This window comes from Eptesicus fuscus, chromosome 23 (genome assembly GCF_027574615.1).
Source record: "Eptesicus fuscus isolate TK198812 chromosome 23, DD_ASM_mEF_20220401, whole genome shotgun sequence".
NCBI classification, from domain to species: domain Eukaryota; kingdom Metazoa; phylum Chordata; class Mammalia; order Chiroptera; family Vespertilionidae; genus Eptesicus; species Eptesicus fuscus.
The window spans coordinates 25,919,109-25,933,078 of record NC_072495.1 but is presented as its reverse complement, the minus strand read 5'-3'; the positions used below and the strand labels follow the sequence as shown (position 1 = coordinate 25,933,078).

The following is a 13,970-nucleotide window of genomic DNA, read 5'->3' as shown; positions in this document are numbered from 1 at the left end:
CCGGGGCCTGCGCGAGAGGCCGGGGGTTGGGGTCGCGGCCGGGGGAAGCCGAGTTTCGGAGCCGAAGCCGGCGCTCGCCTGACATGGCCACAGGTGCGGCTGGCGGGGCGAGGGGCGCTCGGGCTCCGTCCCCAGTCCCTGGCCCCCGGATAACGAGGGGCAGCTGGCGCCGTCCATTGGCAAGTGACAGGCGCTTGACTACAGCCCGACTTCCCGTATCTCCGGCCCCAACCACTGTCCTACCTGCCCCCACTCCGGGAAACTTCCCCGCGACTCCGTGACCGGTCTCCATGAGTAGCAGCCACTGGTCTTGGTTCCTTTTTCTAGGGAAGCCGCCGAAAGGCTGTCCCCTGACTTGGGCACCTGCCCCTGCTGTTTTCCTTGCCCTTTTGATGTCTAGAGCACTTGATCCACTACAAGAGATAACCAAGTACCAGTGGTGCTATTTACGACGGGGCTCTGGCTTATAGCACAATTGTTGGGCGAAGGTTTGTTTTTAATGGTAGTCATTTTAAGAGGGAAAAGTTTCAGTTTCTTAAAGAGTCAAGACTTCTGAAAATGTATTGTTCTCAGAGACAGTTTTGTGCTCATTTATCTTCCAGGTGCAAAGAATTGTAGACCCAGGAGCCATGGATAGGAGAAGTGTGGGTGACATAGAAAATGGAGATGCTTTCCTTGACTTGAAGAAGCAACTGGCCTCCAAATCCCCCCATCGCTATACAAAAGTAGGCTTTGTTACTAATGAAATAGTGTTTCTTTGTAAAGGTGGGGAGGTTGGTAACATTGTGTAGGTATTTCATTAGTGTTATCTGAAGTGGTGGTGTCCTTCTGATTCACTATATGGACTAAATAAATGTTAACTAGAAAGCATTGCTTTGAACTTTTTTCCTGAAAGTGTGAATACCCAGAGTTTAAACTAGAATTTGCTTCTAAGGTGCTTTCAGGTGAAAGGAATGTTGGCTCAGATCCCATATGGATTTGTGGACCAGTCAGTATATGTTGTTGACTTACATGCTATAGAGTAAGAATTGCATCTCTGAGATGGCTCACAAAAGCAGTGTCCTGTGTTTTCATGTTTTCTTAAGAGGCGAACACCCCAGAGGAATGCTCTTTCTTGGATGCATTCTAGGTGCTTGGCTAGAGTAACCAGACTTTCAGTTATTTTTTAGTTCCTGTCACAAATTGAATATGGACTCACAGAAGTAAGACTTCAGTTATATTTCCCCTAGCTGAAAAATCATTATTTTAAACTGCTCATCTAGATATCTGTTTTCACCAGGGGTGGGAGGGGGGTGCAAAACACGTCGATGTCGTATTCTTATTGAAGCTGTTGCTTCCTTCGGGATCTTGTTGGTTACTGAATGTGTCTGAAGAGGTTGACAGGACTGAGTGAGCTGCGAATTCATTTCTGGTTCCCTGCACTGCATTGGGCTGGAGTGTGTAAGATGTGCTTGGGACTGCTGACAGAACGGGTTATGTCCTACTTGGGTCCATATCTATACTTTCTTACTATGGACCCAGTCGAGGACTCTGAGGTGGTTATTGTCCCTGACTTGCTAGGGTACCGATTGGTTAATATTTTAAAGTGAGGCCTTGTTTGTGTACTTTTGTCACTACTATTACCTACTTGATAAAGTATCGAATGCTGTCAAGTAATATTCATTTTTAGCATTTAAAAAAACCTCTAGAGGGAGAAAAATGTGTTCAAGTGTAAAAGAGTTCCTGGTTAATTGCTCTTACTGCAGTCTGTTTGGCATAACAGGGAGAGTTGATGAAAGCATTTTACTTCATCCAGGTTTGGTCTTCCCTAATGTAGTTCCTCTCCAACCTGAGGGTGCTTGTTGAGTAGTGTTCACAACTTAAATTCATTACCTAAAATGTTGACAGGTGAGTTTTGAATGGAGAAAAGCTTATTCAATGAAGGGAAACTTTTATAAGCTTCTGTGATTTCAACTCTGCCAGAACTGTTTGACTCAAGTTGTGACCAGTAGTCTACCTGTAGAGTACTGACACTGTCACAGGCTGACCCGAGGCTGGCATGTGTATTTCATCTTCATGTTTATCCATTTGATGGTTAAGTCATTTTTAGAAAGTTATTATTGGTTTCTCTTGGGGTAGAGCGTAGGTATGTCTACAGTAAAGAATAAAAAGCTCATTATAGCCCATTTTTTATGGTCCAACCTCAATATTCTGTACCTAAAATGGTTAAGAAAAGCATTTCAGTGAATGACAGTGGACTTAGATTTAATAGTCTTCTCTACCAAATTTAGTTGAAAATAGGCTTACTTTCCATTCCATTCAAGAGGATTTAGTTAATGGCACTTTCAGGATTGTGTTTAGGCAAAGTTAGGGTAGTGCTTTCTTATATATGTTACTCAACACTAGTAATTTTATGTGAGACTTGAAGCAAACTAAGCCTTTCTTCTTTTGAAGAAAGCTTAAGCAATCCTGAGTTTTGAGTACCATAATAAATGGTCTATTAGTTCCACACTGGAATAGTATTTGAGCTCGCCTATTCTTTATCAACAGACAGAGATCAAACCATTGGAATAAGTAAAGCGTTTAGTAATACTTCTGCCACTTCATGTCCATGTGCTAGAAAGTTTAGAAGCAGAAGGAAACTGTCCTCAGTGATTTTCATAAGTGATGTATTTTGTGAAAAGTTTTGTGAACGTGGGAATTTTACTACAAGGTCAAAAAATATAAAACACATTGGCCAGATGAGAGGCTTCTTAACCTTTGACCCTTCGTAGTTTAGCATTCGGTTGTTTTTATGGGATACCATTAATAGTCTGTTCAGAATTTGAGGGCTTTTTTTTCCCCATGAAGGTAAGGGGTCCAAGTGTTTGGCTAAGTGCTTTTAAGGGTGACATACCAGAGTTTCCTTGTGTCCGGGGATCACCTGTGAACCTTGTAACGTGTGAATTCTGATGTTAGGTCAGAGGTGGGCTTGAAAATGGAGTTTTTTAACCAGCTCCCAGGTTAAACACTGCTGGTCCACTGACCATACTTTGAGTAGCGAGGCTCTAGTATTCCTTGAACAACCCGAGGCTTGGCGTTGATGTTGTCAGGCAACTCAGATGCATTGTTGCTCCTCCTGGTTCAGTTGGTGTCCATTGTGCTTCCATGAATATCTCAGGAACTAAGTTAGACTCACACTGGGTACTTTCAGACCTACCCCTAAGTCTCAGGGATGATTAATGGGGACGGTTATAAGTGGATTTTTCAAATGCACCTGTTGTCCTGAGGGGTTTGAGCCCTTAATTTATAAACGATGAGGTCCATTTTGCCAGGTCAGATTACTAAGATCAAAAGCTGTGTTTCCGCAGTATTTAAATGTGTGTTTATAAATTGATTAGATTATGTTGAGAGACTTTTGGAGGTTATAGAGTGGGTCTCACCTCAAAGTTATGGATTAAAGTGGTTTAGACCAGCGGTCGCCAACTGATGGTCCATGAGGTCCGAAAGGTTGGCGACCGCTGGTTTAGACAGTGGTTCTCACAGCGTGGTCTTTGAACTAGCACTTAGCATCATCTGGTAACTTGTTAGAAATATAAAATCTCAAGTCCCATCCCAAAGGTACTGAGTCAAACTCTAGGGATAAGGCCTAGTCATTAGCATTTAACAAGTCTTTCAGGGAATTCTGACTCTGATGCTAGTTTGAAAGAACCATTGGTTTAGGACAGTGGTCGGCTAACTCATTAGTCAACAGAGCCAAATATCAACAGGACAACGATTGAAATTTCTTTGGAGAGCCAAATTTTTTAAACTTAAACTTCTTCTAACGCCACTTCTTCAAAATAGACTCTCCCAGGCCGTGGTATTTTGTGGAAGAGCCACACTCAAGGGGCCAAAGAGCCACATGTGGCTCGCGAGTCGCAGTTTGCCAACCACGGGTTTAGGAAACAGAGGAGATAGTGATGTGTATTAGTGAAGAAACTTTGGGACCCATTCAGTTTTTCTTACCTTCATCAGAGGTCCTTATTTAACAGTCCTTGAGGTGTAGCGCTTGCTATTCTGTTAGTGATATCGTCTTCTGCTTGAAATACAAAATAGAAATGCTTTGGACTGTCCCATTATTCAGATCCATGTGTTTTTTTCTTCAAGTGAACAGACTGATCTTAGACCATAGAGTGCATACTTAGTGCTATTCCTCCTTTGCTCTTTATCTTCCCAATGACTCCTGCCAGGGGACAGGAAATAAAAACAGAGGACACTCAGAACATTCATCTTGATAGTGACCAGTGTTAAGCATGTTAAATATAAAAAGTAGGTGTTGGATTATCTGAGCTTAATTTCGAACCATTTTAGCCATCAGTGTCTGTAAGGGATCTTTAAAGGAGGCCACCCTAATTTGTGGCTGATGGGTAATTGGTCACAGTGGTGCAGCCATGTTTATGTCTTTACTTTAAAATCATTCAGAAAGTAAACAACTGAAGTGGACTGATTTGAGTAATCCTTCTAGCCTTCTTGGAGAAAATTAGTTGCAAGACTTGAAGTCAGCAAGCTTCTGAGAAGAAAACAGTAACTGTGATTTAAACCCTAAGTTGAAATCAATAGTCAGATGGTTGGTTTTTCTTGTACAAAGGTCTCGTTTGATAACGTCAGGGTTGTTCAAGGAATACTAAAGCCTCGCTACTCAAAGTATGGCCATAGGTTTCTCATAAATGAAGTGAATAGTAATCTTTGACAGGTGGCGTTTCTGTGGCACACTGAGTTGCAAACTCCTTAAGCTAATGTAAAAAGAGGGATGCCTGTGTATATTGGAGAAAGCAGAATGTGGTATGAAAGTCATGCTAGCCCTGGCCGGGTAGCTCAGTTGATTACAGTTGTCCTGCTACACCAAGGCTGCAGATTCAATCCCTGGTCAGGACACATACAAGAATCAACCAATGACTGCATAGGTGGGTGAAACAGCAAATTGATACCTGTCTGTCTGTCTGTCTCTCTCTCTCTCTCCTATCCCCTCTCTCTCTAAAATAGTAAGAAAGAAAGGAGCCCTGGCTGGTGTGGTTTAGAGTGTCAGACTGTGCACCGAAGATTCCTGGTCATGAGCATGTACCTGGGTTGTGGATTCACTCCCTGTCCCCCACCCTCGGCCAGGGTGCTCCCAGGAGTCAACCAGTCAATGTGTGTGTGTGTGTGTGTGTGTGTGTGTGTGTGTGTGTGTGTCTCCCCCTACCTCCCTCCCACTCTCTAAAAAGCAATGGAAAAGATGTCCTCAGGTGAGGATTAACCAAAAAAAAAAAAAAAGAAGGAAAAATCATTATACAATTTTAATGTTTCATTTGTGCAGAAAACCTAGCTAACCGATAGTTCTTAGAAGGGGCCTGGCTGGCAACAACATAGATACTGTCTTCTAACTGCTCTTTCCTACCTGTTCCAATTCTAAGTCATTTTGAAAATTTAAGATTTAGGGCCTTTGCCCCCATGAGTATCCTCTCCTATTCATGATGGGCACTTCTTGCTAGATAAGGAACCAGTCATTTTACAATTGGAACCTTTTCTTTTTTAATTTTTAAAAAAATTGATTTTAGAGAGAAGAAGGAAGAGAAAAAGAAAAAAAAGAAAAAGAAATCAATCGGTTGCCTGCTGCATGTGCCCCCTCCAGGGATATGTGCCCTGACTGGGAATTGAACCCGCCACCTCTCATTGTAGGGGACAACACTCCAACCACCTGAGCCACTCCAGCCAGGCCCACAATTGGAACCTTCGCCATAGAATTTTCGGAGCAAAGCTTTTGCTTCAGGAAAGGGTGCTATGAGAGGAGCCTCTTAGGGGACGCCTGCCCACCAAGGTGGCTGTTTCCCTGAGGGTTCTCAGTAATTGTTTTCGTTTATTTCATTGCATTGGCCAGATCCAGAAAAAAAAAAAATCCCTTTTTTTTCATTCCCTCCTTAGCTTCAAATAACTTCTTTCAGTAGAAGAAAGTCTTTGCATTAAGTCTGCCACCATTAGATGCTTGGGTGAATCTGGGGGCTAAATCCTGACTTGCCTATTAGAACTGTTCTGCAGGGTTCCTCTTGAGCAACAAGCCTCATGAATGAGGGATGGGGGGATGTATCCCTGTGCCCCCATGTGGTTAGTTCACCATTGCCCTGGGTATCATCTATGGATGCCTTTACCCCATTGTGATCTATTTTTAAAAGCTTTCTAATCTTTACAGAAAAGTCATGTAACTTGGTAGAATGAAATATCAGGTCAGTCAGCAGTCGTCTGAGAGCCTGATGGGCCAAGCCCAGTGCTGGTGGGTGTGTGGAGGGCAGGGACTGGGAGGGGTCAAAGGCAGGCCCAACCCAAATGCTGCTCCAGGAATATTCGCCTTCTTTGGGAAGAGCCAGGCAGGCTCACAGGAGAGGTACTGGGGTCACTTCTAGAGGGTTTTGACCATTAATAAGGAAATAAAACTTTGAGTGTTTTTCTTGTTAATGAAAAACACTCAAAGTTTTATTTGTTCTTTTATAAAATATCTATGTTAATTTTTAATGAGCTTTCTACTCTTACGAATTGAATTCAGATCACAAAGGTAAAGAATATTTTCCCCTTTTATCATCTATGGCTTGGGTGAAATTCTATGTCACAGTGTCGTCAAAATGCATACACAGCTGCTTCTCCTGGGATTTCTGCGGAAAGAAACTGGATGAGGATGCTAACCACTGTTTTGGGTTATGCTCATATTCCTTTGCTTTTACTTTAGTACTGGTCACTAAAAGTAGGTGTCCATATAAGTAACTCCCAAATGTGTAGATTGTTTTGGGAGACTTGACTCTTTTTTTTTTTTAAGGAAGGCTGCTGAAACGAAAAAAATGGTTATACTCTATAGGATGCAGCTTATTCTTGCCTGGTCAGGTTGTAGGAGCCTGTGCAGAAAGTAAGGTCTCAGATGTTAACTCTTCTCTTCTCCCGATGATAATTTTAGTGACTTTGTTCATGATCATTAAGTTCCCGTGGGGTCTCAGGACTCTACAAAAGGGTAATTTTACAATTCCCTCCTGAAATACTCAGGAAAGGAGCACTTCCAGTTCATGGTGGGCACTTTTTTTTCAAATGTATTTTTATTGATTTCAGAGAGGAAGGGAGAGGTAGAGAGAGATAGAAACCTCAATGATGAGAATCACTGATTGGCTGCCTCCTGCACTTGGATGGGGCCCGCAACGCGGGCATGTGCCCTGACCAGGAATCAAACCGTGACCTCCTGGTTCATAGGTCGAAGCTCAACCACTGAGCCATGCCGGCCAGGCCATAGTGGGCACTTTTCCAAGTATTTTTCCTTTAGCTAAAGTTGAAGGTTTTCTTTTAAAATATCACAAAGTGGTACCTTTCCAGGAATAATTGTTGTTAAGGGCTCTTGATGAGATAGCAAGTCCTCTTGAGGAACTGGAGAGCTGTGAGGCCAGGACAAAGAGTCATCTGCCTGTGCTAGCCTACGCCTGGTACCCAGGAAATGTTCAGTGGACAGTTACGAAAAAAGCAAACTTGGTGTTGACTCCTCCCCACTTATGTGGGGATCCTCTCAGGCTGGGATACCTATGTCTTATGCAGGTAAGACTTTGCTAACAGGTTCCAGCTCTCTAAGCCCACGAAGAGGGGCACTCTCATGGTTCCCTAAATGCGCAGGTGGAGCTTGGGTCACATTTTGAGAAAGGTCATTGGTTTAAAGTACTGCTTCTTAACCTCTTGGGATTTACTGGCAATCTTTTGAAGGTATAAACGCTCACTGCAGAAATGCACAATTTTGTATATGATCCTTGAGGCCCTGAAATTGGTTTAAGAAGCCCTGCTCTCAAGAACCACAAGTACAAGTTTACCTAGATGTTTAAGTCATTCCCGTCAGCTTTTACAGTCCAGGAATGGTTTTGTTTTCCCACTTCTCGGCCTATTATTGAAGAAAGTGGTTCTTCATCCTCTATAGACATTCCGCTAGAGCCGTGGTCAGCAAACTGCGGCTCGTGAGCCACATGCAGCTCTTTGGCCCCTTGAGTGTGGCTCTTCCACAAAATACCACAGCCTGGGCGAGTCTATTTTGAAGAAGTGGCGTTAGAAGTGTAAGTTTAAAAAATTTGGCTCTCAAAAGAAATTTTAATCGTTGTACCGTTGATATTTGGCTCTGTTGACTGATGAGTTTGCCGACCACTGCACTAGAGGTGTACCCTGTCACAATAGCATAGTTAATGCCCGTGTGCAACTGGCTCACTGCTCTATCTTGTGCTCCTTATAGGCTTTGTATAGTCAGTCACTTGAGTATTTGTTCACACCTGGAAAATGCCAAGCATATAAAGTCAACAAAGAAAACTGGAATAATGTGGGAGGGGAAGTTAAAACATTTTTACCAACCTGAGTGACTCTTGTGCCTGAGAGTAGTTGGCATTTATCAGTCTATGACTGAGTAATAAATCTGTAAGGAGAGAAATTAAACAAAACATTATCCTCTGGTAACTGAATCTCTCACTTGGATTTACTTGAAAGTGTTTTTATTGAGATATAATTCAAAAGTATAAAATTCACCCCTTTTAAGGTACACCACTCAGTGGTTTTTAGTAAATGCACAATGTTGTGCAGCCTTCACTACTAATTCCAGACCTCAGAAAGTGTAACTGGGAAGAAGGGGAGACTACCGTATATGATTTGTAATTTTTCCTCCTATTTTGGGGGTTGTCTTTTCGCTTTCTTAATAGTAATTTGAAACACAAAAGTTTCTAAATTTGAAGTCCATAAAAAATCTGTCTCCTTATAAATTGGCACCTGGTGCATTTAAGAGTGGTAACATTAGCAAGAGGTTTCAGGTTAGCCTGATGCTGCCATTCCTTGAGGAGCATTCAGTGTGCGGAATATATTATTAGACAGTGATTTGTGAGAGAATGTGTCTTAGCAAGAAACTGATCACTATTAGATTATTTGCTGGTTTTGCTTGAGCTTCTTGTAAGAACCTTGAACTGACTCCAGTCCTTTGGGGAATAAATCAGGTATAAATAAATAGGAACTGTTTAAAATGCTTAAGGTAAACACTCAATTACTGAAAACAAAAATAGGCAAAAGTGTGTGAAATATTATTCAAAATCACCTTTTGATTTCTCTTTGTAGGAGGAGCTCTTGGATATAAAAGAACGCCCTCATTCCAAACAAAGGCCTTCATGCCTCTCTGAAAAATACGACAGGTATGTCGAGGGGGAGGGGAGTAACTGCTTTTGGTCAACTTCTTGTTATATCAAACTTGTACATTTAGAATTGTATTGTTTTGGAGCTTCTTGATAGAATTATGAGTGGGGAGATAGGGGTTTTGACATTGAGCTTCAACACAACATATTACAGATAAACTATGAACATGACTAGCATTTCATTACATTGTCTTCATTATTTTCATTATTAATTAGCTTTGAACCATTAATTCAAAGATTTGAGCTGCAAGGGACTCTAGGACAGTTAAACCAGTTCCCTTTTAACTAATTGGTGATGAAACTAAAACTAGAAAATAACTTGGTCAGAGGCACATGGTCAGAAAGCAGAATTCAGACTTGACTTGCACACAGGAGTCCGCATCAGGGTATTTTCTCCTCCAGTGGCTTTTGCACTGTGCTTTGAGGGGCCTTCGTAAAGGTCTGCCCCAGGTAGGCTGATCAGGAGGACTCTGAGCCTTTCATCTGTGCCCTGCCCCCCTCCCCCAACTCCGTCAAACAAGAGCCATTCAGATAAGCCCTCTCGCATCTTGGGCATCTTCCTAAGAGGCAGAGGCTTTGGTTTGACAAGACTATAGCTAAAAATGTTCTGGAAAGCTCTTACAGTAGCCTCTACATTGCACTTTTAAGGTCACTTCTTAAATGTCAAGGGAGATGGTTCACATTGGTCTACTTTTTTTTTTAAATATATATATTTTTTATTGATTTCAGAGAGCAAGGGAGATAGAGAGAAACATCAATGATGAGAGAGAATCACTAATTGGCTACCTCCTGCACGCCCCCCACGGGGCGGGAGGGGGCGGATCTAGCCTGCAACCCAGGCATGTACCCTTGGCCGAAATCGAACCTGGGACCCTTTAGTCCGAAGGCCAACGCTCTATCCACTGAGCCATACCGGCTAGGGCTGGTCTACCTTTTTAACATAAAAAGCACCCATCTTGGTTGAATAATACATACTCATTTTATTTTTGTATATGGACTGTTCAGAAGGTTGCTAAATCTGGACTCCTCATCTGCTTTACCCTGATGAAGGGGATACTTGAATAATTGCTACTCCACATGGACTTAAGACTTTTTAACCTTTTGCACTCAGATGTCGAGTGTGACTCGACACGGTTAGCATTAGAATAAAGGAATCGAGAAAAAAGCAAGCGAGTGCAAAGAGTTAATAAGTCTCAGATAATCTGTTGTTGTTTTTCATTAAAGCTGTAAAGCTTTTTTTATGCCTCAAATTCAATTTTCTTATTACAGCTGTTTCTTCTTGGCATAAAATAAAGTTATTGTGAGTACACATATTCACTTTTATTCTGAAGTGGAGACGTGCCTAGTAATGCTAATGAAAATAAGAGGAAAAAGGTTCTCATTCTGCTGTTTCTCATCTCTGAGAATTAAAATTTGTTGGGTTCCTAAACTCTAAGCAATCTTTAAAACCTCACTAAAAGGTCATATTCCCTTTATGGTAAAGAGTTTGATACAGAGAGCTTGACTCACTTATTCAAGAAATGTTCAATTGGTACCTGCCATGTGGTAAATAAACACTGTGTCAGGTGCTGTCAAGTACTTCCTTCGTGGAACATTGGTCTGTGGAAGGGCACAATCAGATACTCATAAGAGGTTATCATTACCACCAGTACAGGCTGTGAAGGACAAGTGCAGAGAGCAGAACTAGTGTGTAGTGTAGATGGTCTGATCTGGGGTTGGGGAAGTCCTTTCTGCAGAAGATTGAAGGGCATAGCTCAGGCACTTGTCTAAGGTGTCCCTGGTGGTGATGGCAGAGCTAGAATTCGGTCCCAGATCATTGAGCTCCAAAGCTGCTCTGCACACTGTACCACCTGTCACCCCATCATTAGAGGGGGAACAAAATAAAAACCAAACCACACGTTTTAGACTCTTACTAGGAAGAGCTTATGGGGAAAACTGAGACTGAATAGAAATTCTGGGAAAATACCCACTCAGCATTCTAGGAACTACTTCTAGTGAGAGGATTAGGGGTTTTTCCTCCCTTGTACTAACCTTTTATAAACGGAGTAATCATATTTATGGAGCCATATTCTTGTGTCGAACAGGCATAGTTACTATAGTCCATATGCACCCCAAGGTTTGTGATCTGAATATTTCATTTATGCACAGACCACTAGTTTTCAAGTGACTACTGGTGTTACATGAACAACAACAAAGTATTACTGAATTAATAGTTGCTTTTGTTTTCATCTTAAAATAGATAACCATTTTTATGGCAACCATGACGTTTTATATTGGAAAGGGATTTCCACAACTTATTACTTGAGGAAGTTCGTAAATGAGACGACATATGTAGTTCGTGGTGTGAGTGCTAACTGTTGGTGCCCTTTGACTTGTAGTGATGGTGTCTGGGACCCTGAGAAGTGGCATGCCTCTCTGTACCCAGCTTCAGGGAGGAGCTCCCCAGTGGAAAGTGTGAAAAAAGAGTTGGATACAGACCGGCCTTCCCTGGTGCGCAGGATAGTAGGTGAGCACACAGTCACTCGGAAGAGGGGGCAGCAATTTTGGAGACAGTGCTGTTTGCTGCTGGCTTCATTCCTAGCTGTGAGAGCTTTGTGCAATGAGGTAATGAAAGTGTCATTATCAGGAAACTGATTTCTAATTGAATTTTTCCTGATTAGCAGAGTAAAATCATAGCCTTCCTGTGTAGCAGCAGTGGCAAGTAGACATAGTAGGCTATGTGCTTTTGAATGAAAAATACTACTGTCATTCATTGACGTAGATAACTGAGTTAGGTATGGCAGGGAGCATAAAGCTGTGCTGAAAATCTGGTTATGCTTAGTCTCATATATGAGACTAGTGCTCAGGTATAAATCAGTTCTGGCAGTTCTTAATTCAAAATGGATTATGATATGAATACAGAGTTTAGATATGGTTTGAGACTGGAGTAAAGTTTGATCTTCCATACCTTTACCCCTTTAAACTAGAAAAGATATTGAAGAGTGAAATGGAAACCTGGCAATATAAAAACTAGTCAAGAAACTTATTGCAAGAGGAACTCCTTTTGAGAAGAGAAGAAGACCCATCGTAAAACAAATTTGGAACTGAGCAAAGAAAATAGGGATGACTTTAGTTTGAGCTGTAAGACCCTTCTACAAAGAATATACCAGTGCAATAGTGCAGCAATGTCCCTCAAACAAAGAATTCATTCTAACAGAATCATTAAAGATGTGCCACATACTTTATTCCAATGATGAAAACTTAGAAGCAACCTAAATGTCCATAGTAGAAATGGGTTGAGTATGTGTAAATATTGCATTGGTTAGTTGTTAAAAACATGTTGGAGATGTGTTTTGCCACAGTTCATTTATCTATTGGTGGATATTCGGATTGTTTCCAGTTATTAACTATTAAAACTATGAACATTCATGTACAAGTCTCTATGGAAACATATGCTTTCTTGTCTCTTGGGTAAATAGCTTAAAGTAGTATGGCTGGGTCATATGGTAGATGAGGTTAACGTTTTGGGAAACTGCCAGGCTGTTTTTAAAAGTGGTTATACCATTTTACAGCACTGGATGCGAATTCCATTTGCTCCACATCCTTGTCAGCACTTGGAAAGATCAGTCTTTTTTTCTTTTTCTTCAAATTATAAGAGAAAGTTTATTTAGAAAGTTACAGAGATAGTAGAAGTGAGGCAGCTGGGCTGCATAAGGTCAGGAAGCAAGTTAGAGAGGCCGAAGAAGGGCCCTGGAGCTCAGGAGAGTCAGAGGTGATGTGCCTGGCGGAAGAAGAGCGGGAAGGGAAGGCCTGGCGTGCTCTCAGGAGGAGAGCGCCAGTCGTTCTTTTTGAGTGTGCCGTTCTAATAGATGTGAAGTGGCATCATATTATGGTTTAATTTGCACTTCCCTAGTGGCTAATGATGTTGAACATCTTTTCATATTGATGTTTGCCAACCATATATCATCTTTGGAAGTGTCTCTTCAAGCCATTTGTCCATTTTTTAATTGGATTGTTTTTTGAGGTTTTTTTAGAATTTTCATATGTACTGGGTACAGACCTTTATGAGCTATATGGTTTGAAATATTTTCTTCCAGTCTGTGCTTGTTTTTCCATTCTTTGACTACTATGCCAGGTTCTCATTTGTTCAGTGTCATTTCATTTTAACATTGAGGAAATGTCATAGCAATTTAACTCTCGTTTATATCAATTAGCCTACGGTAAAATTGGTTTTGTTAAACATTGTTTCACTTAAAGTTAAGGAACCTATCAACTATCTTAAGAGAGGAATTATTGTATCTGTCCAAGAGTAGAGGTTTTAAATTATGATCAAGCACACTATCATTTTTTAAAAGGGATTATGCTCTTGGTGTCATGCCTAAGAAAACTTTCCTTAACCCAATGTCACAAAGATTTTCTCCTGTCTTTTCTTCCAGAAGTTTTATAATTTAAGGTTTTACATTTAGATCTATTACCCGTTTTGAATTAATTTTTGTATATGAGACCAGGTGTGGATTCAAGTTCTCTTGTTTGTGTGTGGATATTCAACTGTTCAATACTATTTGTTGAAGAGACACTAACTTTTTAAGTAATTTTTTCAAATGCTGACACCTATAACTTATTAGTTGACAAAACATTTGCTGATAATTACATTGATAAGGACATAGTCAAAAGGGATTATGGAAACATCTGGGAAAATCATTTATGATGAAATACATTTATTGCTACTAGAGATAAAAAAGCAAAAGGCTGCCTTACGTAAATATGTAATGTACATGTTCCTGGGTAACTGTTAGTGGTGACTCTTCTCCAGGAGCCCACCACCACCAGTCATGG

General features: G+C 41.2%; 1 protein-coding gene across 4 annotated transcripts in view; it reads left to right on the top strand.

Moving 5' to 3' along the window:
* The window catches only part of EIF4ENIF1 (eukaryotic translation initiation factor 4E nuclear import factor 1), a 33,049-nt gene that overhangs the window by 446 nt on the left and 18,633 nt on the right, over positions 1-13,970 (top strand). For 3 of the 4 annotated variants that reach the window (XM_054712432.1, XM_008142395.3, XM_054712430.1), the window contains exons 2-4: positions 603-725; positions 9,082-9,155; positions 11,534-11,661. In XM_054712432.1, coding sequence (XP_054568407.1) covers positions 630-725; positions 9,082-9,155; positions 11,534-11,661 — 298 coding nt within the window. In that variant the 5' untranslated portion in view covers positions 603-629. Of the gene's footprint in view, positions 1-59; positions 94-602; positions 726-9,081; positions 9,156-11,533; positions 11,662-13,970 lie in introns of those variants that run through there. The other variant, XM_054712431.1, reaches the window with a different exon arrangement.